Genomic DNA, 26364 nt, shown 5'->3' with positions numbered 1-26364 from the left:
TTGGGATAAAGTTATAAGATGTGCATTAGAAATTTTACCAATTTTCACACAAAAGTTTTGATCAATTTAACCCGCTAAATATTATCCGATCATACCGTTGACTTGCACGCTACTTCTTCATCTCAAACCAAAACTACGTTTAAAATTTCGCGCCGATCGGACTATTATTGCGACCTACAGAGCGGCTACAAAATCGAGCAAAAATTTTGTTTTTGGTCCATTTCATCCCTTTAACATTTCACGATCATCGCCAAAAACTAATCAGTTCTATTCTGGTCCAAACCCGACCTCCATACTAAATTTCGTGACAATCGGTCCATAATTGCGGCCTCTAGCTTGATTACAATTTTTAATGGACGGACAGACGGACGGACGGACGGACGGACACACATCGCTAAATCGCTTTATCTCGTCGAGATATGAAGTTTGGTATACCACATGAGGGGTCTACGACGAATATTTCGCGGCGTTACATGAATTTTTGGGAAAACAAACTTATTATACCCTTTTCCACATTGTGGTATAGGGTATAAATATAAGTGTGTAAATCGACTTCAACATTTAATATCAACATATAAACCGAGATCTACACGTAACTCAAATAAAACGGTCCGCAACGCGCAGAAAAGTGCATTATTCTTAATAACATAATAAAAGACTTTTTCGAAAGAGAAGAACACACTGCTTTATCCCCTGGCAAACAAGAAATTATCAAGAAAGGTTCGAAAGAAATGAGAAAAAGATATTTGCTACATTCCATGAATGATTTATATGACAAGTTTTTGGAAGAGGCTAACATTCATGTTAGTTCTAAAACATTTTCACGACAGAAACCATTCTGGATCTGTAGTTCGAAAATGAGTGATCGCAACACCTGTTTATGCAAAGTTCATGAAAATTTCAAACTGATTCTTAAAAAAGTTTCCGGCTTAAAAATTATAAACACACGCAGCTCTCTACAGTATGCATCGGATATATTTTTGAAACACGCATATTCCACAGGACATCAACTGCAATTTATGACCAATTTAAAAAATAATTTAAATTTAATTTTAAATGAAGTATTTTTAGTAATGGATTTTTCGGAAAATTACTTATGTAAATTTAGTGCAGAAATACAAAATACGCATTTCGGTGCTTCAGAAAAACAAATTTCGTTGCATACTGGAGCATTTTTCTACAAAGATAAAATAACAATGCATTACATTTTGTACAGTGTCTGAATGCTTGCGCCACGATGCTTCGGCTATATGGGCTCACCTGCAACCAGTTTTGGACGCCGTGCAAAAATATGTACATAAGCTAGAAACAATTCATTTCCAAAGTGACGGTCCTACTACGCAATACAAGAACAAAAATAATTTCTTTTTATTCGCAACTCAATGCACAGAGCGGAAGATAAAAAACGCTACATGGAACTTTACAACGGTAGGCCATGGAAAAAGCTGCGCTGATGGAGTCGGAGGAACGGGACATCATCAGCTTTTAAAATTTGCGATAGTTCATTGCAGTTAATAAATTTATTTAAATTCTTGGTAAAAGTCGCAGTAAATTTTTCCACGACATACACCGGAAGAGGGCTGTAACAAACAAAATATAATTTATTAATAATACAACATACACATATATAATTCCTCAACAATCTTCATCAATAGACATCGGATTTTGCATATTTGCATATTTTTTAATATTAAAGATACGAAGATTCTGATTGGACCAAAATTCGTTTCAAAGAAATCTAAATTCAATGGCAGGGTCATATTTTGTATTTATTTTGCATATTTGCATATTTTGCATATGCACAAAATATGCATAATATGCAAAAAATATGAAAAATATGCAAAAACTATGCAGAATATGCAAAAAATATGCAAAATATGCAAACAGATTTTGGCCGAAAATCGTCATAAAAGTCGTAAAATTGCCATTTAAAGTTGGAAAAAACATCAAAAAATACATAACAGTGTTCTAAACTAAAACTGTTGACCGTTTAACGTCGATTTTTTCAGCAGATTATTATGTTATTGACACCTTTTACGACAGTGTGGTGTAGGGTATAAAAATATGGTATCGTAATACCATTTTGTTATTATTAAACTATGTAAAAATAGAATATTTGATAAAATATCAAACTTTTTATGTGAAATTCAATATTTTCTTTGTCTTAATTTGTAGCATTGGGCTGATTATTGTTCAAAGGGAACAAATCGAAGTCGGATTTTTTTTAGCCGGGGAACCGCCTAAACCTTTAGTTATTGTTAGATTTTAAGATTGCCAAAGTTTGAGCACAATATGTTAACACGTGCTACTGGGGCCTCGAAGTTATGAAAATCTAGATTTTTTGCTATTTGCCGACTTAGACGACCCATATATGTATGTGGAACGGTTAAAGCTATGCATTTAATTAAAGGCCATTCTGTTCTTAACATTTCTTGCTGAACAACATTTCTTGCTTTGCCGACACAGATATACCCTCAGCCAATGTGAATTGAAACTATGATATAAAACAGATCGAATTAATTAGTGTCTTTTCAGAATTTTGTGGCACCCTTTGGACATTTGAAACTAAGTTCGGACAAACTAAGTTTGGAACAGAAACTAAGTTTGGACAAAATATGACAAAAGTTTTGGACCAAATCGGTTGAACAGTTCGAGAGTTATCGTGCTTTACGGCCGCTACGTATGGTGACATAGGGGTTTTTTACACTTCTCGGGCTGTTTTCTCAAGAAGTATGGACTTGCGTCTGAAAAAACTTTTACCGTCGTAATGGAGGTAGCGACAGCAAGTTGCTCCAAAAAAATCAAAGCGATTCAAGAGGAAGTGAACCTTTCCAAAATTCTGTGGGGGCGGTACCCGCAGGAGTGGATAAATATAGTCCATATTTGAACATAATCTATATATTGTAGATATAGTAGAATGTGCAATGTATAGACCACATCGGTCACTATCTTCAAGAGTTATTGTGCGCACAATTTTTCCGAACATTTTTGAACTTTTGTGGGGGAGGTACCTGAAGGAGTGTACCGATATGGCATATCTTCGAACTTAAACTAAGTTTGGACAAAATATTACTAAGTCCAAATTTTGGACCGAATCGGCAGATCCGTTCGAGAGTTACCTTGCGCTCCAAACACCTCACACGGTGTCATAGGGATTTATTGCAACTTTCAGGCTATTTTCTCAGGAAGTATGGACGTGCCCCTGATAAAACATGTATCGTCGTATGGAGGGCAGTGAATACAAGTTGTTACAATAAAAATCAAAGCGATTCGAGAGCAGGTCCTAAACTGAACTCATCCGAAATTTTGTGTGGGAGGTACCCGAATTTTTTTTTTAATTTTAAATAATTTCTCGTTGGAGTCGAGCTTAAAGACCGATGATGTTTGCAAGTGAAAAAGAAAAGCCGAAAAGACTCATCGGACATATAGGCCGTCGAATGGCTTCGCTATCCATCAAACACTTCCTTTTCCAAATGCAATTTTGCTTTTACAATTTGTACATTGATTGTATGGCTTCAATGAAAAACGCTTACATTTTGTTCATACATATTTAAATTTACATAAGGGACTGACATAATGTGGTTTTGGAGCCATCTGGGTACAGATGACAACTTGGTGATGAACTCGACTCCTTGCTATGTCTCTCACAATTTTCAAGTTGTTTACCCCTCTTGGTAATTGATGTTCTGTGGTCAAGTTGCAGGATCTTTTTCAAGAAATTCGGAGTTAAAGTTTAATCTCTTGAACAACAATTAAGTCTCACTTGTAATTATGCCTGTTAAACCTTTTTCTAGGAATTTTGGCAGTCGATTTTTGTAAGTTTGGATCGAATATTTCTGGAGAAATTTATATCTTTGCTTTGTTAAGATTTTTGTCGTCTTTTGGATCTTTACAGTGTTTTGCACTATCAGATCAAACAATGCCAGGCCAATAAGTTCAGGACTAAGGTACCACATATCGACGCCTCCAAACAATAGTATGCTAAGTCGACTTAGCATGTTTTCAAGTTCTTTACATTTTTATATTTAACGTCCTTTAACTTAAATTCTGTCAAATTTTGGTAATAATCGGACAATCCGAACAGAAGTTATAAAGAAATATTGGCTTAGCATAGTACTGAAGGTCAAAGAAATTTCCAAACTTTTAGAGCTTGTTCTGCAAAACTCACTGTTCAGAATTAGCAAACTATTATTTGGAGGTGTCGAACGACCTTTAAATTAAATTCTGTCAAATTTTGGTAATGATCGGTCAATCCGAACAGAAGTTATAAACAAATATTGACTTAGCATAGTACTGAAGTTCAAAAAAATGGCCACACTTTGAGAGCATCTCCTGCAAACTCACTTTTTAGACTTAGCATACTATTATTTGGAGGTGTCGATATGATTTATCATTTTATTATTTCCTTTATTTGTTTGTGAACGCCTTTCGTATTAAGTAAATCTTCAATGCGGTTTAGGTCTTGTTTTGGACCTAAAATTATTTCTGAATATCGTTTTCACTATTTTTTGTTTAAACTCAATGTATTGTCTCTATTTCTTTGCAACCTATTGATAATGTTTACCCAATATATCCTATATTATATCTATATAAACATTATCTTGTTCATTATACGTTTTGTAAAATCAATAACCGAAACTCTCACTTATAACACTCAGTTGTTATCGTGTTGGATACCAAATAAATAAATAAAATATAAAAAACATTCTGGGGGCGTTAAAAAAGTCTCGAACAATTTAAACGCAAGGTGCTTGTTCTTGGAAAGTGAGCTGGGCAGTAGTTTTAAAACACTCTCGCCTACTTCGAACTTGGATTTGTCACTCGCCGACTATTCTTATAGAAATCGCTTGAATATGTTTGGTTGATGTACGGACGTGCTTCAAAACTTTCGGTCAAAAATCCCTCTCAAAAATTTTTCTAACAAGTTTGTATAGTGGTACAGACCTAATATCTGCTCGAGCTGGCGAGACCCCATTATTCTAGGCATTTGTACACTGCTAGTTTTTGTTTCTCCTATGAGCTACTGTCAGTTTCAGGAACGCCTAGGAGTTGTTCTTTACCACCATGTGATACCAGAACAGCAACCCGTTTTTTCTTCCCTGTTTTGAGAACATTTGGTAATAGTTTTCCATGCCAGTGCACGCAAATAGCCTCGTTCCTTGAAGCTGTTGCGTGTATTTTTCACCGTTTACTCTCCGCTGTTCACGGATAAAGCTTCCAGAGATCTTATATTTGTAGGGATGGCTTCAACTGTAGCAAAAATGATACTAGCAACGTTCCTATACACCTTACATGGGTCCAGCACCAATGACAACTTCATAGTTAAGATTTTCTTGAAGCCACGCTTGATTGTTTTAGGGACAGATGGTTCTTCAGATTCTACGATACGTTTAGCATCAAAACAAGGCATAGACCTCATTGAAAATCTATTGAAATATGAAAACATTGACACAAAAATTTCAGAACAAGGAAATAACAACATGATTAATAATCTGTGGTATCTTAGTCCTGAACTTGCTGACCTGGTATTGTTTGATCCAACGGTGCAAAACGCCGTAAAGAGCCAAAAGGCGACAAAATCAATTTGTTCAGAAATATTCGATCCAAACTTCTAAAAGAGCAACTGCCGAAATTCCTAGAAAAAGGTCTGGCATAATTCCTGCTGTTCAAGAGATTAAACATTAACTCCGAATTTCTAGGAGGCGCAAAGGATGCTAAACAACTAGAAAGTTGCGAAGTACATAGCAGAACGTTCTTCAAGTAGTTAGCTGTTCCCAGATAGTTTCAAAAACCACATGATGTCTGACTCTTGAATAAATTTAAATAAGAACAAAATGTAAAAGACATTTGTTTTCATTCCAAAAATTGAAAAAAGGAAGAAGATGTTTTTCCATTTTCTCCACAAATTTCGCACAAAGGCTTACATAGTCACGTTTTTCGGGACATTGGCTTTATTATCTCGAATTCAGTAATACTTACGTAGTTAGTTGTTCAGCAAGAAATGTTAAGAACAGAATGGCCTTTAATTTAATGCATAAAGCTTTAACCATTCCAGAGAAATGGGTCACCCAAGTAGATAAATAGCCAACAAATCTAGATTTTCATAACATCGAGGCCTCAGTGGCACGTGTTAACATATTCCAATTGTGCTCAAACTTTGACAGTCTTAAATTCTGACCAAACTAAAAACTTTATGCGGGTGCCGCCCTAAAAGATCTGACATCGATTTGTTCCCTTTGAACAATAACCAGCCCAATGCTACAAATTATGACAAAGAAAATATTGAATTTTACATAGAACGTTTGATATTTTATCAAATATTCTATTTCTACATAGTTTAATAATAAAAAAATGGTATTACGATACCATATTTTTATACCCTACACCACACTGTCGTAAATGGTGTCAATAACATAATAATCTGCTGAAAAAATCGACGTTAAACGGTCAACAGTTTTAGCTTAGAACACTGTTATGTATTTCTTGATGTTTTTTTCCAACTTTAAATGGCAATTTTACGACTTCTATAACGATTTTCGGCCAAAATCTGTTTGCATATTTTGCATATTTTGCATATTTTTTGCATATTTTTGGCATATTTTTTTGCATATTTTTTGCATATTTTTTGCATATTTTTTGCATGTTTTTGATATGACCCCAAATATCGAAAAATTGACCCTTAAAACGCCTAGATCCAAAATTTGAGTCCAATCGGATGATAAATAAAAAACATGCAAAAATCCGATGTCTACAAATGATTATGTTAATACTTACTTTTCACGGTGCGCCTTAACTAATTTTAAATGGAAGGTGCTTACACCTGGGAATTTTTGCAGATTCTGAAACTACAATGCTCATAGATGAGAAATATCAAGAAACAATAAAAATCGCTGGAGGGATTTTCAAATAAATCGCGATTTAAGTTCACATATTTATGGGTTCTTTAGGTTTTCACGATTTTGCTTGGAAACCGCTAGTTCTATGTAAATGGTCTCAAAAAAATGTTGTAGTTGCGAAAATTCTCCACAAGATTGACCTTTATGATATTTTCTTAGGTTTTACCGCTTTTTAGATATAGAAGTTCAAATTGAGACAATGCACTGACTGTATCGCCTCCTTATAAAACAATGTCATTACTGCAATTTCCAAATTAAACTTATATATCTTAAACATGGTACAGCTTAGGAAAAAGTAAATCATCCAATCTTGTAGAGAATTTTCACAACTTCATTTAGTCCCATTTTCTTTAGTCCCATTTTGATATGACTTGCGTTTTCCAAGCAAAATCTTGAAGACTTAAGATAAAAACCTAAAAATCTGAACTGAACCCCTATTTCTCAAAAATGGTAAAACCTACGGAAAAACCTAAAGGTAATTTTCTTTAGACTCATTTCGATACGACTTGCGGTTTCCAAGCAAAATCATGAAAACCTAAAAAAACATAAAATTGTGAATTTTGATCGCGATTTATTTAAAAATCCCTCCGGCGATTTTTTCTGTTTTTTTTTTTTTATTTTTCTTATCTACGAACGTTGCTGTTTCAGATTCCGCGAAATCTTCCCATGTGTAAGCGGTTTTCATCAAAAGTTAGTTAAAGGGCACTGAGCATTATATTGTTTTATAAGGAGGTGATACAGTCAGTGAATTGTCTAAATTTGAACTTCTATATCTCAAAAACGGTAAAACCTAAGAAAATATCATAAAGGTCAATCTTGGTGAGAATTTTCACAGCTACAACATTTTTTTGAGACCATTTACATAGAACTAGCGGTCTCCAAACAAAATCGTGAAAACCTAAAGAACCCCTGAACATGTAAACATAAATCGCGATTTATTTGAAAATCCCTCCGGCGATTTTTTATTTCTTGATATTTCTCATCTATGGGCATTGTAGTTTCAGAATCTGCAAAAACTTCCCAGGTGTAAGCACCTTCCATTTAAATTTGGTTAAGGCACACCGTGTTTTCTAAGTTAAAAACACGAATCTTAAAATCACTTTTTATTCATCCCCACCTGGTGGTGTTATAATGTCAACTAAAACAATGTTGTTGAAAATTTGCGGATCAACTTAAACCAGCGCTTATTGTTGTGACGGAGAGAAGGATTGTTTTGCCTAATCGTTTTTCTGCTTGATAAACGCTGGAATTTAATTCACAAAAAAAAAAAAAACAATGAAATAAATAACAAAGAACAACTGAGAATAACATACAGAGAGAACAAGTCTTGATAAACGAGTAGAAACAAGTAAAAAAGCGTTAAGTTCGGCCGGGCCGAACTTTTCATACCCTCCACCATAAAATATTCTGAACTAAAATGGAATAATTAGTTTTAAGTGGGTACGTTAAAATGTCAGATAATGTACATAAATGCTCCATTCGGGAGGCCCTTTTTTATGGTGCCTATATCTAACTATGTACGTTTACAATTTTTGGTGGGCTAGAAATTGGGAGGTACCGTTATATGGGTTATAATAAAACATGGACCTATTAACAGCTAGTTCGGAGGTATGTGGGATATACGAAAATATGAACTTAAATGAACAATTTGTGTTGGCTTTTAAATTTCAAATTAAAAAAAGTTCGTCCAAAAATAAAGCTAAGGTATGGAAAATCGGGAGGTTTGTTTTGGGGCTATACCAAAACATGGACCTACGTTGGTTAAACATTTAAAGTAAAATCCTCAAAGTATCGAAAATCGGGAAGTATCGTTATATTGGGGCTATGTTGAAAATTGTTGATGCAGATCTGTGGTGACAGTTAGTTCGGTTAAAAATTGTAGCTAAAATCGCAAAATTACTGAAAATTGGAAGGTACCGTTATATGGGAGCTATATCCGAACATTGACCTATGTTGACAATTTTTGATGGAGAGGTGTTGTGAACACTAAAACTTCAAATGTCAAATTACTGCTAGTTCGGTTTAATATTGTAGCTAAAATCATCAAATTACTGAAAATCGGGAGGTACCGTTACATGGGAGCTTTATCAATACATCGACCTTTCTTGACAATTTTTGGTGGAGAGGTGTGGCGACCACTAAGAATTTCAAATAACAAATGTTCAAATTCGGTTAAAACTTGTAGGTAAAATTCTCAAAATACCGAAAATCGGGAGGTACCGTTATATGGGGCTATACCAAAACATGGACCTATGTTCATAATTTTTTCGAATATAAGTTTTTTGGTCACTAAGAACCCTAAATATCAAATTATAGCTAATTCGGTCTAGAAATGTGACTTAAAACGTCAAAATACCTGAAATCGGACTGTAACGTTATATGGGTGCTATTCCAAAACATGGACCTATGTCCACTAGTTAAATAAGTTTATTGACTTTTAAGAACCCTATATGTCAATTTATGGCTTAATCGGTCTGAAAATTTAGCTAAAAACGTCAAAATACCGTAAATCGGGGGTACCGTTATATGGGGGCTACACCAAAACGTGGAACTATGTCCACAACTTTTGTTATTTAAGTTTATTGACACTTAAGAACCCTAAATGTCAAATTATAGCTAAATCGGTCTGAAAATGTAGCTAAAAACGTCAAAATACCGTAAATCGGGGGGTACCGTTATATGGGGGCTATACCCAAACGTGAATCTATGTCCACAACTTTTGTTATATAAGTTTATTGACACTTAAGAAATGTCAAATTAAAGCTACATCGGTCTGAAAATGTAGCTAAAAACGTCAAAATACCGAAAATCGGGGGGTACCGTTATATGGGGGCTATACCAAAACGTGGACTATGTCCACAAGTTTTGTTATATATGTTTATTGACACTTAAGAACCCTAAATGTCAAATTATAGCTACATCGGTCTGAAAATGTAGCTAAAAACGTCAAAATACCGTAAATCGGGGGGTACCGTTATATGGGGGCTATACCCAAACGTGAACCTATGTCCACAACTTTTGTTATATAAGTTTATTGACACTTAAGAACCCTAAATGTAAAATTAAAGCTACATCGGTCTGAAAATGTAGATAAAAACGTCAAAATACCGAAAATCGGGGGGTACCGTTATATGGGGGCTATACCAAAACGTGGACTATGTCCACAACTTTTGTTATATAACTTTATTGACACTTAAGAACCCTAAATGTCAAATTATAGCTACATCGGTCTGAAAATGTAGCTAAAAACGTCAAAATACCGTAAATCGGGGGGTACCGTTATATGGGGGCTATGCCCAAACGTGGACCAAAGTCAACAGCTTTTGTTATATAAGTTTATTGACACTTAAGAACCCTAAATGTCAAATTATAGCTACATCGGTCTGAAAATGTAGCTAAAAACGTCAAAATATCGTAAATCGGGGGGTACCGTTTTATGGGGGCTATACCAAAACTTGGACCTATGTCCACAAGTTTTGTTATATAAGTTTATTGACACTTAAGAACCATAAATGTCCAATTATAGCTAAATCGGTCTGAAAATGTAGCTAAAAACTTCAAAATACCGTAAATCGGGGGGTACCGTTATATGGGGGCTATACCAAAACGTGAACCGATATAGCCCATCATCGAACTTGACCTGCCTGCAAACAAAAGACGCACTTTCCCAAAATTTCAGCGTCCTATCTCCATTTTTGTGGATGCTAGAGTGATTACCACAGACGGACGGAGGGACGGACGGACATGCACAGATCGACTCAGAATTTTACCCTGATCAAGAATATATATACTTTATAGGGTCGCAAATGAGTATTTCAATGCGTTACAAACGGAAAAACAAACTTAATATAGCCTCCATTCTATGGTGGAGGGTATAAAAAAGAAAATAATTCATACCATTTCTTCTTATCCCCTTCGCCTGCTACGTTGGTTAACAACAACAAAACAAGAAACACACGAGTTTGACGCATACACGTCATCAAAGCACCAAAGCCCCCTTATTCGCTTCTACGTCTTCTATTATACAATACACACAACTCTTTATTATAAAACAGCATTCCGCAGCCGCGAGAGCACTGTTATTACTCTCGTTGACAAACATCCTCTCTCCACCCATGAAAAAGATGTTCTAACATAAAAAAATATGTTTTACCCAAACATATCAAATTGAGATATGTTACAAAATGTTTGGCCCCAAACATATTATGTTGGATATAAACATATATTTGTTTGCAACCGGTCCCAAACATATATTTGTTTGGATCCAAACATATTTCTAACATAAATTTTTCTGCGTGTACATATGTATGTATGTATATGGAAAATGTATTAATATAATTACCAATATTAAATGCGATTTCTTCATTGTCCAATAAAATATTTCCATTTACCTGATTCAATTATAAAATGTATTGAATATTTTATTTACTAAACAGCACAATTTCTTTAAGAAAAGACAAATCTGATTTATTCACTGACTTTACCGTCTTTACTCAACGATATTCTCTAAAACACTGATTAAAAAAGACCAACATAATTAATTGCTACGTTGGTTAACAACAACAAAGCACGAAACACACGTGTTTTACGCATACACATCACAAAACGTCTGCGTCTCCTATTACAGCATGCATAAAGCTCTTTATTATAAACATGCATTCCGCAGCTGCGAGAGCCCTGTTGTTACTCTCTTTGATAGAAAATCCTTTCCACCCATAAAAAATATGTTCTAACATAAAAATATGTTGGTACCCAAACATATACAATTGAGATATGTTACAAAATCTTGGAAACATATATTTGTTTGGACACAAACAAATTATTTTTGGATCCAAACATATATTTGTTTGCAATCAGTCCCAAACAAATATTTGTTTGGATCCAAACATATTTCTAACATATATTTTTCTAACATATATTTCACAAAAGTTATACATAAGTGCAGTTCGAATATATACTTTGACTTAAGGTATCTTTGTGGTCTGGTTTACAGCAATATTCTATTTTTTGTGGGCGAGCCCAAGCTTCCTGTTATAATGGGCTAAAAGTTCGAAATCCTTAGGTGACAAACTAAAATGGTTGGTGGGTGGGATAATTATAGAATGGACTGATTATCAAAATAAGATTCACTCCCGAATTGGTCTGTGTCGATCCATTCCTTCATGTACCTTTAATACAAATCAAATTTATTAGCAAATCGTAGGCATTTATTCAGAACGTCAACAATCGTCCACAAAATAAATAACCAAAAAGTTTCGATATTTATACCCTCAGCATTTATGCTAACGAGGATATATACACTTTCATACGGGCAAAATGTGCCTCATCGAAATAATGGTTTTAGACCCCAAGTATGTTCGGACGAAATGTGTTTCAGACAATTTGGAGTCGATTGAGCAATGTCCTTCCATCTGTCTGTCCGTCTGTCTGTCTGGCTGGCTGGCTGGTGCGCACGATAACTCTCGAACGGATGAACCGATTCGATTCAAATTTTGGCTTTCGTAATAGTTTGCCCAAACTTAGTTTAAGTTCGAAGATGGGCTATATCGGTCCACTCCTTCCGGTACCTCCCCCACAAAAGTTCGAAAATGTTCGGGAAATTTGTGCGCACGATAACTCTTGAAGGGAGTAACTGATTTGGTCCATACGTTGCCCATCGTAAAATGTGTACCAGACTTAGGTAATGTTTCAATATAGGCTCAATAGGTTCACTCCTTCGGGTACCTCCCACACAAAATTTGGGAAAAGTTCAGTTAAGGACCATCTCTCAAATCGCTTTGATTTTTGTTTTAGCAACTTGTATTCATTGCCCTCCATACGACGGTACAAGTTTCATTAGGGGCAGGTCCATACTTCCTGAGAAAATAGCATGAAAGTTTCAAAAAACCCCTATGACACCGTGTGAGGTGGTTGGAGCGCAAGATAACTCTCAAACGGATCTGCCGATTCGGTCCAAAGTATGGCCTTAGTAATATTTTGTCCTAACATAGTTTAAGTTTGAAGATAAGCCATATCGGTCCACTTCTTCAGGTACCTCCCCCACAAAAGTTAAAAAATGTTCGGAAAAATTGTTCGTACGGTAACTCTTGAAGCGAATGGCCGAATTGGTCTATACTATACACATCGTAATATATCTACCAGATATAGATCAGGTTCAAATATGGACTATATTTGTCCACTCCATCCGGTACCTTCCACACAAAATTTCGGATAAGTTTACTTTAAGACCTAATATCGAATCACTTTGATTTTTGTTGAAGCAACTTGCATTCGCTGCCTCAATTACGATGGTGAAAGTTTTTTTAGGGGCAAGTCCATACTTCTTGAGCAAACAGCCCGAAGAGTGTAAAAACCCCCTACGGCACTTCCATAACGGTCAATGTCGATCCATTTCTTTTAGTATCTCCTCCGCAAAACTTTTGATCTTTAATCCTAATGAACATTTTTGTCGGTTCAAACGCCCAACATTTTTAAAACCCCCTAAATACATACGTATTTTGGGAAATAATTGTTTCAATATACACAGGCTGAGGGTATATATCTGTCGGCAAAGCCGACTGATACTTTTTTACTTGTTTTCTTTTCCTTTTCTTTTGCTACATTGGTTAACAACAACAAAGCACGAAACACACGTGTTTTACGCATACACATCACAAAACGTCTGCGTCTCCTATTACACCATGCACAAAGCTCTTTATTATAAACCAGCATTCCGCAGCTGCGAGAGCCCTGTTGTTACTCTCTTTGATAAAAAAAATCCTCTCCACCCATAAAAAATATGTTCTAACATAAAAATATGTTGGTGCCCAAACATATAAAATTGAGATATGTTACAAAATGTTGGAAACATATATTTGTTTGGACACAAACCAATTATTTTTGGATCCAAACATATATTTGTTTGCAATCAGTCCCAAACAAATATTTGTTTGGATCCAAACATATTCCTAACATATATTTTTCTAACATATATTTCACAAAAGTTATACATAAGTGCAGTTCGAATATATACTTTGACTTAAGGTATCTTTGTGGTCTGGTTTACAGCAATATTCTATTTTTGTGGGCGAGCCCAAGCTTCCTGATATAATGGGCTAAAAGTTCGAAATCCTTCGGTGACAAACTAAAATGGTTGGTGGGTGCGATAATTATAGAATGGACTGATTATCAAAAAAAGATTCACTCCCGAATTGGTCTGTGTCGGTCCATTCCTTCATGTACCTTTAATACAAATCAAATTTATTAGCAAATCGTAGGCATTTATTCAGAACGTCAACAATCGTCCACAAAATAAATAACCTAAAAGTTTCGATATTTTCATCTGCAAGTTCATATGTCTCAAAAAAGCCAACAGAATTCCGAAAAGCCAGACGGACGGACAGTGCTAAATCAACTTCAAATTGTCTGAAACGAATGTCGTCCAAACATACTTGTGGTCTAAAACCGTTATTTCGATGAGGCACACTTCTGGTCGAATTAAAGTGTACATAAGTTCGTTAGCCTCAAGGCTGAGGGTTCAAATATTCAATACATGTATCCCTTTGTTGTTCGACTAATACTAGTCGTGTTCCTTTACGTGCCTGAGGTTACCAGTTTTACCACTTTTTACCCGCAAAGTGTTCCCTTACTTTTAAAAGCACACAATTTATATGAGATCAGTTTACAACTTTTAGCCACTGTTACCATTTTTAAAAGTAAAGGAACAGACAGACTGTACACAATAATGCAATGTTAATTATACGGGAGAAATTTGTAATTTATTACTAAGTAAACAAAGCATTTTCGAACTAATTACAAGCATACGAATTAACTTATAACATCCACAACCACTTATCGTTTTAGTTTGAAACTATCCCTTGCTATGAACAAACAAATATGGAAAATCGAAGCTATGTACAGCGTCTTTGTGCTGATACACTTTTTACTATATCCCATATTGGTGGGTGCTGAAATTCTCGACCAACTTAAAAAATGGTTTACAAATGGCAAGCGTAGAAGTCCACATAACCTTATTGGAGAAGTGGCTTTGGTGAGTTGAAATTTTCCTACGCAATTTGAGAATTTAAAACAAGTTTGCCTACTTCCTTAGATCACTGGATCGGCACGTGGTTTAGGTCGTGACACTGCCATAGCATTGGCTAAACTTGGCTGTCACATAGCCGTTGTGGATGTTCAGGAAAAATTGGGTGAGGAAACAGCTAGATTTATAGCAGATGAATATAATGTTAAAACAAAATTTTATAAGGTATGTATGTGTCGTATATTTCTGTTAAGAAATGAAAGAAAAACATTATCACTGTATTTTTGTGCGTTTTAGATTGATGTCAGAGATTACCAACAACTTTTGGAGTTACAGAAAAGTATAACAGCTGATTTGGGCGTTGTTACTGTACTAGTGAATAATGCTGGCATTCTAACAATGTCCACAGTAAGAAATCCTCCCGCCCCAGAAGTTCAACGTATGATTGATGTTAATTTCACAGCACCGTTTTTGGTAAGTCCACGGCCTTGGAATTCATTAGTGATATTATAAAATGTATACTAGGCAAAACTTAATGGTAAGTGATTTTATGTGTAATGGTGTAAAAAAAACTCATAAAAACTACAATTGAAAAGAATTTGTGAAAATAATAAAAAAAAAATAATTCATTTCAAAGAATTTTTGAAAATACCATTCCAAAGAATTGGCGAAAGTGTGTTCCAAGCAAGACTTATAAGTGGCACAGTCTCTGATTTCTTGGCAATGAACTCAAGACCACATTTTTTTTAAAAGTGAGAGGAATTGATGAAAATGCTATTACAAAGAATATTTGAAAATACCATCCCAAAGAATATGTGTATTAAATCTGTGAAAACAAATTGGCCATTCGTTAAATCGATATAATCTGAGACACTTGGACCGATGATTTCATTTATTCTTACGCGTCGCACATCTATCTTCCATGATATTGTTGATCATTAATTCTGATTATATTTTTGTCGACCTTTGATCTTTTTATATTGTTGTAGTTTGTTCGATTTTGTTTGATCATTAATAATTTTTATAACTTTTCATAATTTCCACATTTGAGTAGAAAACACGAAAGAAAAAGCTATAGTCATTCGACATTTTGTTTTTGGAAAGTTTGACAGATTTGAGCTTAAACGTATTTATGACAGTTCCACATACGAACGTGTGCAGCTCTATTTACAGTGACTTCAAAAAAAAAAAAAAAAAAAAAAAAAACACTTTGCAAAAAAAAATTGAATTTACTTGTGAACATTTTCGTCCGACCATTTTTCATTTGCATCGATCAAATTAAATCTTTGTATGTCGATAAAGGACCATCCTATAGCACTATGAAAAACTAGTTAAGTGAATTCAATCGTGGCCGACACTCGCTAAGGTCATGAATCATGATGGCCGTTTAAGCAAATCAAAAAATCGACTGGAAAGAAACTACAAAACGTTATAACAGTATTGAAATAGAAATAGTTATATATAATAATTAGAAATAGTTTGTCAGAACGGAATAACGGTACATTAAAAAAAGATATTTTTTACAATGTTAACTATGACCTTTTTATACCCTCCACCATAGTATGGAGGGTATATTAAGTTTGTCATTCTGTTTGTAACACATCGAACTAATCATTTGCGACCCTATATATTCTTGATCAGGATAAAATTCTAACACGATCTAGCCATGTCCGTCTGTTGTAATCACTCTAGCGTCCGCAATAATTGAGATAGAGTGCTGAAATTTTGCACCCGAGGGTCTTTTTTCCATAGGCAGGTCAAGTTCGAAGATGGACTATATCGGTCCACTTTTTGGTATAGCCCCCATATAACGGTACCTCGGGATTTGAGGTATTTTGACGTTCTTCGCCACGTTTGCAGACCGAATTAGCTATAATTTGGCACTTAGGGTTCCTAGTGATCAACAAACTTAAATCCCAAAGGATATGGGCATAGGTCCATGTTTTGGTATAGCCCCCATATAACTGTACCTCCCGAATTTCGGTATTTTGGGAGTTTTAGCTACAATTTTTAACCGAACTAGCTGTAATTTGCCATTTGAGGTTCTCAGTGGTCATGAAACATATCCACCAAACATCGTCAACATAGGTCCATGTTTTGGTACAGCCCCCATATAACGGAACCTCCCGATTTTCGGTATTTTGAGAGTTTTAGCTACAATTTTTAACCGAACTAGCAGTAATTTGCCATTTGAGGTTCTCAGTGGTCATGAAACATCCCCACCAAACATCGTCAACATAGGTCCATGTTTTGGTATAGCCCCCATATAACGGTACCTCCTAACTGTCGGTATTTTTAGAATTTTAGCTACAGTTTTTAACCGAAATAGCTGTAATTTGACATTTAAAGTTCTCAGTGGTCATAAAACATCTCCAACGAAACATCGTCAACATAAGTCCATGTTTTGGTATAGCCCCCATATAACGGTATCTCCCGATTTTCGGTATTTTGAGAATTTTTAACCGAACTAGCTGTAATGATCGGTATGATGATTTTGAGAATTTTAGCTACAATTTTTCTATTCAAAAATAATCGTCAATATAGGTCCATGTTTTGGTATATACCCCCATATAACTGTACCTCCCGATTTTCGGGAATTTTCAGTGGTCTCGAAATTTCTTCACTAAAATTCGTCAACATGGGTCCATTTTTGAGGGTCTACATTGTTTTGATGAAACTACCCTCAATTTGACTCTTGAAGTTCCCTGCAGCTATAAAACTTGTCCGCCAAAAAATTTAAAGATAGGTTGACTCTTTGATATAGCCCCGTAGGTGGTACCTTTCACCTAGCTGAACACATTTTTTAAGATTAGATTAGATAACACTGTGCAACGAAATGGAGGTGAAAGTCTGGGGCACGGAAAATTCCTCTTGGGGAAGAAAGGCCTTGGTGAGTATATTATGAACCCCGAAGGACAGATCCGCCGAACTTCCGCGTTATGGCGTGATAAAATTTTTGTTAGAGACCCTGTGGGCCATCAGGAATTAGCGTTATATCTTTGTTCACTGTTGCTTAAGTGCTCTACAAAAACAACAAACAAAGATATAATGCTAATTCATGATGGCTTACAGGGTCTCTTGCAAAAACTTCATCACGCCCTAACGGAATTATCTCTGCCCCAACATTTGTGTTCACAGTGAAATTTAAGCAATAGTGGGGGGCAGTAGGCGTCTAAACATTGTCGAAAAGTTGTTCCACCTAAAATTGTATAAGGACCCTAATTATTCCATTTTAATTAAGACTATTTTATGGTGGAGGTTATAAAAAGTTCGGCACGGCCGAACTTAACGACTTTTTACTTGTTTAACTGTAAAATTGTGATAGACGTGTGCATTCTGTGAATATATTTCTATGGAAAGTTTTATATTTTTGATATATCGTAATTGCATTTAATTAAATGAATGTATTTATATTTACATGTTTCGTGCTAAATTAATGTAAGGTATATTTCTTTTTAATTTCTACAATTAAAATAGGGTGTTAGTATGGGAATCCATCGCGTTCCGCTTTGATTTTTATACCCTCAGCATTTACGCTAACGAGGGTATATACACTTTCATACGGGCAAAATGTGCCTTATCGAAATAATGGTTTTAGACCCCAAGTATGTTTGGACGAAATGTGTTTTAGACAATTTGGAGTTGATTTAGCAATGTCCGTCCGTCTGTCTGTCTGGCTGGCTGGTGCGCACGATAACTCTCGAACCGAGCAACCGATTCGCTTCAAAATTCGGCTTTCGTAATATTTTGCCCAAACTTAGTTTAAGTTCGAAGATGGGTTAAATCGGTCCACTTCTTCCAGTACCTCCCCCACAAAAGTTCGAAAATGTTCGGAAAATTTGTGCGCACGATAACTCTTGAAGGGAGTAACCGATTTGGCCCACACTTTGAACATCGTGAAATTTCTAACAGAATTAAATATAGTTCCACTATGGGCTCAATCGGTCCATTCCTTAGGGTACCTCCCACACAAAATTTCGGAAAAGTTCAGTTTAGGAGCTGCTCTCGAATCGCTTTGATTTTTGCTGTAACAACTTGTATTCAATGCCCTCTATACGATGGCACAAGTTTGATCCTGGACAAGTCCATACTTCCTGAGAAAATAGCCTGAAAGGTGCAAAAAGCCCCTGTGACACTGTGTGTAGGGGTTGGAGCGCAAGATAACTCTTGGACGGATTTGCCGATTCGGTCCAAAATTTAGCCTTCGTAATATTTTGTTCAAACTTAGTTTAAGTTCGAAGATAAGCCATATCGGTCCACTCCTTCCCCCACAAAAGTTCAAAAATGTTCGGAAAAATTGTTCGTACGTTAACACTTGAAGGGAGTAGCCGAATTAGTCCATACTTTACACATCCTAATATATCTACCAGATATAGATCAGGTTCAAATATGGACTATATTTGTCCACTCCATCCAGTACCTCCCACACAAAATTTCGGATAAGTTCACTTTAAGACCTGCAATCGAATCACTTTGATTTTTGTTGAAGCAACTTGTATTAACTGCCTCAATTACGATGGGGGTGTAAAAACCCCCTACGGCACCATATGTAGTGGCTGGAGATCCACTTCCATAAATGTCAATGTCGATTCATTCCTTTAAGTATCTCCTCCGCAAAACTTTTGCTCTTTAATACTATTCAACATTTTTGTCAGTTTATACGCCGACAATTTTTAAAACCCCCGAATACATACGTATTTTGGGAAAAATTGTTTCAATATATACAGGCTGAGGGTATATCTCTGTCGGCCAAGCCGACTGATACTTTTTTACTTGTTCTTTTTTATTTTCATAAACATGAAAATTTGACAAAAGACAATTGATTTTCAACAGCATTGCCATATTGAAATTGTTAAATTCAGTATAAATTCCGTTTGATTTTGTGCATTGAAATTGGAGATAATTTTCAAATTCATTTGAATTAAGGCTGTTAATGCAAATTAAGACTGCCGTTTGTCTATGCTATTAGCCTCAATAAGAATATTCTTCTTCATGATGAAATCTCTCAAATTAAATGCTTGCATTTTAATTAATAATTATGTTCTTTAGGGCTTTGTATCATAAATGAATTTTTAAATAAATAAATTAAACGCCAAGCGTTTTATTTGAGAGATTCCATCATGAAGAAGAATATTCTTATTGAAGCTTAGCGAAAAAAAATGTTTTCCAGTTTTCAGTGCATTGATAAATAAAACAATGTAACTTAATTTTTTTAACTATTTTTTATTATTTTTTTTTTTCATTCTTCTCTGTGTTATGATAGTTGAATTACACCACAATCTGAGAAATGTTTTTGGTCGTAATTTGTGTTTTCTTTTCATATTTGTTATGGCATAGACCAGCATCCGGCAAAAAGGGGCACACGTGCCCTTGATGAGAATAACAACAGAACAACCACCTCTCAGTCTTCGTTCAGAAGTCAATGAAGAAGGTTCTGTTGTCGGTTGCTTCAATGATTTTTAATTTTAGCAATGCATTAACGCACACGCTGTTTGTGGAGAGAGCGAGAGAGAGTCGTATGCGTGAGGCCGCAAACAATGTGTTTTATTGGTGCCGATACCTGGCATAGACTAATGAAGACATCGACGTCGGATCACTCAATTTTTCCGCGGTCAAGTCACTCAAACTCAAAAAAGTTCGAAAACGATTTTTGGGGAAAATTGCAATATTTTCTAGGATTTTTTTTATCTGAGGATTAGTTCCCATCAAAAGCTAACCCTATGTAGTCTTTTGTCAGAACAAACTATTGTTAAGTTGTATTTTTTGGCATTTTATATTGAGTTTCTTATTTACCACACTCAGTTCGAACATACTCGGTGAGAGAGTTCCGTCGTCTATGTCTTCATTAGTCTATGGCAGAGCTGAGCAAAATCGAGAGAGAGGCAAATTTAAGGGAGAATTAATATTTAATTTTTCTTGATGTTTCATTACTTATTTCAACATTTTTTAAACAATGATTAGAGTTTCTGTTCGGGAATTCCCGACCCGGGATTTCCCGGGAATTCTCGATTTTTTTCGAACGGGATTTCCCGGGAATTATTTTTGTAATTCCCGGGAATACGGGTATTTGTATTTTTCATATATAAGTCTTAAATTATTTGTCTTATGGTTATTTAATGTTGAAAATAAAGTGGAATAGCGATTATTCATGTCCTGATAATTCGTAATTCCCGATCATTTGTAACAAACTTGAGGTCCATAGTAAAAATCGCGATAATTCGGGTAAAGTACATACATTTTGGTCCTCTCAATAATTATTATTTTTTCTGGAATTCGAAGTCTGTATAACCTCTCATAATTCTGAACTTTTTGGAGCCATTTCCTTGTTGTTCTAGTCCATATTTTTATTAATGGCATTCCTGAAGTATATTAATTTGCTAAGATATAAACTCTGTAATCGATTCGAATTGTTGTTTTCTCCAAAATTATTGTATGTCATATTAACAAGTAAAAAGTCGTTAAGTTCGGCCGGGCCGAACTTTTTATACCCTCCACCATAAAATAGTCTTAAATAAAATGGAATAATTAGGGTTCTTTCACAATTTAAGGTGGAACAACTTTTCGACAATGGATAGAATCCTACTGCCTCCCACTATTGCTTAAATTACACTGTGAACACAAATGTTGGGGCAGAGATAATTCCTTTGGAGATGAAAGCCCTTGGTGACAGAAAAACCCCGAAGGACAGATGCGCCGTGAGTCGAACTTCTTGTTATGGCGTGATGAAGTTTTTGCAAGAGACCCTGTAAGCCATCATGAATTAGCATTATATCTTTGTTTGTCGTTTTTGTAGAGCACTTAAGCAACAGTGAACAAAGATATAACGCTAATTCCTGATGGCCCACAGGGTCTCTAACAAAAATTTCATCACGCCATAACGCGGAAGTTCGACTCACGGCGGATCTGTCCTTCGGGGTTCATAATATACTCACCAAGGTCTTTTTTCCTCAAGAGGAATTTTCCGTGCCCCAGACTTTCACCTCCATTTTGTTGCACAGTGTTATCTAATATAATCTAAAAAATGTGTTCAGCTAGGTGAAAGGTACCACCAACGGGGCTATATCAAAGAGTCAACCTATCTTTAAATTTTTTGGCGGAAAAGTTTTATAGCTGTAGGGAACTTCAAGAGTCAAATTGAGGGTAGTTTCATCAAAACAATGTAGACCCTCAAAAATGGACCCATGTTGACGAATTTTAGTGAAGAAATTTCGTGACCACTGAAAATTCCCGAAAATCGGGAGGTACTGTTATATGGGGGATATACCAAAACATGGCTCTATATTGACGATGTTTCGTGGAGATGTTTCATGACCACTGAGAACCTCAAATGTCAAATTACAGCTAATTCGGTTAAAAATTGTAACCAAAATGCTCAAAATACCGAAAATCGGGAGGTACGGCTGTAAGAGGGCCATACCAAAACATGGACCTATGTTGACGATGTTTGGTGGAGATGTTTCATGACCACTGAGAACCTCAAATGTCAAATTGCAGATAGTTCGGTCACAAATTGTGGCTAAAATTCTCAAAATACCGAAAAACGGGAGGTACCGTTATATGGGGGCTATACCAAAACATGGACCTATGTTGACGATGTTTGGTGGAGATATTATGCGACCACTGAGAACCTCAAATGGCAAATTACAGCTAGTTCGGTTAAAAATTGTAGCTAAAATTCTCAAAATACCGAAAATCGGGAGGTACCGATATATGGGGGCTATACCAAAACATGGGCCTATGCCCATATCCTTTGGGATATAAGTTTGTTGATCACTAGGAACCCTAAGTGCCAAATTATAGCTAATTCGGTCTGCAAATATGGCGAAGAACGTCAAAATACCTCAAATCCGGAGGTACCGTTATATGGGGGCTATACCAAAGAGTGGACCGATATAGCCCATCTTCGAACTTGACCTGCCTATGGAAAAAAGACCCTCGGGTGCAAAATTTCAGCACTCTATCTCAATTATTGCGGACGCTAGAGTGATTACAACAGACGGACAGACGGACAGACAGACGGACAGACGGACATGGCTAGATCGTCTTAGAATTTTATCCTGATCAAGAATATATATACTTTATAGGGTCGCAAATGATTAGTTCGATGTGTTACAAACGGAATGACAAACTTAATATACCCTCCATACTATGGTGGAGGGTATAAAAACTGTATAATGTGCAAGTGGCAAATCGTGTATATTAGGAATGGAAGTCAGTAATAACTATAGTATGTATGTTCATATAAGTACGCCTCTATATCTTTGGTGCCACCGTGGTGCAATTGTAAAGCTTTGTACACAAAAGGTCAACCTTGTAATAATCCATTATCAACGGATTTATTCTATGATCGACACGCCCTTCGAACCATAAAAACAACTCCCTTTGACCTAAAAAATAGAGTCGCACATCAATATATGTATAAGCTTTGTTCCTTTACGTTAAAGTTTCCTCAAGTTTTAAAATTTTTACCATTTTAAACTCGGAAAGCGTTCCTTAACCCCAAAAAGTAGTCAAACTTGAAGCAATTTTTAAGAGAGTGAGAGAGAAGAGAGAGCCAAAATGGCTTTCTCTTTTACTACTTTCCGCTCGACAAATTTCGTTGTGTAAAAAGTGGAAAATCTGTCAAACTGCTGATTTGAGATTTATTTGACAATTAAGGCAAAAGGAAAACAGAAAACTAAGCGCTTTTTCAAAGCAAAATTAAATGAAATGAAATAAAATAAAAAAATGAAATACAAAAATAAAAAACAGTGAAATTTATTTTGTTTGTTTTTTTTTAAGCAGCCATGTTTGTTTTTTGACATTGCTGCCAGATCTACTATTTTTCCGTTTCTTTGCTTTTGTGAGAAACTTGTTACGTGAGAGCAATTTTCACAGTTTTCTGAGAGAAGAGAGAACTTCTCTCTTTTGTTACTTTTACTATTAAAAAAGTAAAGGAACAAAGCTATAATCTCCACAAATTAGTCAGGAAGAATTGGTTGGCTTGAACAGCTGCCATATATGATGTATTGGTACGTTCACGATTTTGGCGTATCGTCTTAATATTGTTCCATATTGTTCCAAAGAGATAACTAATGATACAACTATACATATAAGGAGTATTTCTTTCCTTTATGTTTGATCTCTGTCACGTCTATGCCCCACAAACTCGATTTCTCATAGTCCCGGGAATTCCCGGGTTCCCGGGAATGAGAAATTTGTATTCCCGATTTCCCGGGAATGAAAAAAAGTCGGGAATTCCCAAACTCTAACAATGATGTTGTCTAAAATCGTCCACAATGCAAATTATTAAAAAATATAAATAAAAATTGCATAAACTTTAAATTGTTTATGGTTCACAAAAAACTAAGAGTACGTTTTCACAATTTACCTATGTGCTAGCACACAGGCGTGCTCACCCCTAGTCTATGGTTATGGTTTTATGGTATTCCTCTTGTTGGGTAGAGCGCAATGGAGTTGTTATGTTTCTTCATTTAATTCGGTGTCTTTTTAGTTAAACCGGGCAAAATCTGGATATGTGTTGTGTTTGTCAATACTCATAATATTATACGTGGCATTTATACCAAAGTTATGTGGAAAGTGTATATGAGAATTTTATACGATCAAATCAAAAATTTCTGTAACAGGTTTTCTAGGCTGACAATAGTTTTTGTAAAAATGTTAGATTATTATAGTTCCTACCATAGGTATTGTCAATGATTTTTACAATATTGAGGAATTTCGCAAGTTAAGTTTGTTTTGTATGTTTGGAGCAAAATATGGTATTTTCGGATTTGCAAATTGCAATGAATGAACAAAACAAATGAATTGTTTGAACAAAACTAGATATTGTTGTTCCAACAATAGCGAAAAATATTTTTTCTCTGTGTGTAGAAAGAAATGGAAATCTTTTCTTAGTTCGGGCTATGGGACAAATTTTCTGAAGAAGGCTAACTACGTAAGTGATTCAAACATTAGTATTTGATTAGAGCCGATGCAAAAGCAATTGTTGTTTGCAGATCACACAAAACAATGTGTGAATTTGGATTATTTGTTTGTTTTTGATCAATGCCGAATACTCTCATTTTTCCTAGCATTTATTTTCTTTTATATTCCCCACAGATCACTGAAATATTCCTACCCAAAATGAAGGAACTTAACCGTGGTTATGTTGTTAACATTTCCTCCATATGTGCCCTGTATCCAAATCATATCTACAATATTTATGGGGCTACAAAGGCCGCTTTGCGTCATCTCACCGCCTCCTTGAACACTGATTTGTTAGAATCGAACAGTGAGGTGAGAGCCATCGCAGTTTGTCCAACTTTACTGACCACCAATAAAAGGATTATTGAATTAGTTCGTATTTTAAAATTGGAGCGTGTCCTGTACCCAATAGATGGTGAAGTTGTGGCCGAATATATTGTGCGAGCAATGTTGCGAGGTGATGCCGAAATAACAGTTCCTCGTATTTTAATTTGGGGTTATCGTTTATTAGCGTAAGTTTGAGAGTTTTGATATAATAATGTACATATCTAATAAAACATATTTATTTTATGGTTATGTTTTTCTAACAGTACCCTGCCGATGTCTATTATCGAAATGGCAATCAACACTTCGAGTAAATTTACAAATATTAAAAATTTTGAAAGTGAAGCATCGCAAATATTAAAATCTTATGACGTACAAATGAAGTTGTAGAAAATCTATTATTCAATGTGTATGCTTAACTTTGGGGATCAATAAAGTAAATGGACAAGAGCTTATATAATTCATTTCTTATTCCAAATGTATTTTCAGAATATCATCTACCTGCTAGCATTGCAATGCTTGAGGTGAAGAGGTCATGAATAGTTAACAAATAAAATTAAAATGTGTTAAAGTTCAAAACAAAACAAGAGAAAAATATTAGCCATTTTTGGCAACAGAAGTTTATTACTGTACACAAAAAAATTTTAACAGGAGTGGTGGACTTAAATGTCCTATGTACAGGGCCCAAATTTCAAACAAGTAAGAAGTACGATAATTTCGGCCGAGCCGAACTTTTTATACCCCCACACACAAGTTGTGTTGAAGTAAAATGGAACAATTAGTTACCTTTCGTTTATAAAAGTACAAAGACGTTGCGGAACGTCAAGGCCTATTCCTAGAAGAAGTGAAATGTGCTAACTAAGGAATATCACTTCCACTAAGGAAGAAACTAAGAAAAGATTTCCATTTCCATTGTTTCTTTACTTCTCCAATTTAGAATATAACCCCCTTATATTTTGCATCAAAATATTTGTGTTTTTGAGTTTTTCATATGCTCTAACTATTTAAGAAAGTTCAAACGCCAATAAACAAAGCATAAAAATGCAACCAAATTTCAAAAAAATGTTAAAAAAATGTTTTCAATTTTTATTTTTTCAGAAAAATTTTACAATTAATAGTAGTTGTGTCTTTTTACTTTTTCAGTAATAATTATTCAGT

The 26364-nt window shown here is 35.3% G+C and overlaps 1 protein-coding gene across 1 annotated transcript; it reads left to right on the top strand.

Annotated features, from left to right (window-relative positions):
• The first annotated feature begins 14734 nt into the window (after positions 1-14734).
• On the top strand, positions 14735-25661 carry LOC141405369 (uncharacterized oxidoreductase YoxD-like). The gene is made up of 5 exons (XM_073989637.1): positions 14735-14925; positions 14986-15141; positions 15214-15390; positions 25018-25394; positions 25473-25661. Exons 1-5 carry the CDS (start codon positions 14758-14760, stop codon positions 25594-25596), a joined length of 1002 nt encoding a protein of 333 aa, XP_073845738.1. The 5' UTR covers positions 14735-14757; the 3' UTR covers positions 25597-25661.
• Positions 25662-26364: the final 703 nt, after the last annotated feature.

The sequence above is a fragment of the Musca autumnalis genome, unplaced genomic scaffold (genome assembly GCF_047663935.1).
Source record: "Musca autumnalis isolate F117 unplaced genomic scaffold, ASM4766393v1 scaffold_5, whole genome shotgun sequence".
NCBI classification, from domain to species: Eukaryota; Metazoa; Arthropoda; class Insecta; order Diptera; family Muscidae; genus Musca; species Musca autumnalis.
Note: the sequence above shows the minus strand (reverse complement) of the source record. Positions and strands in the feature narration are given on the sequence as shown.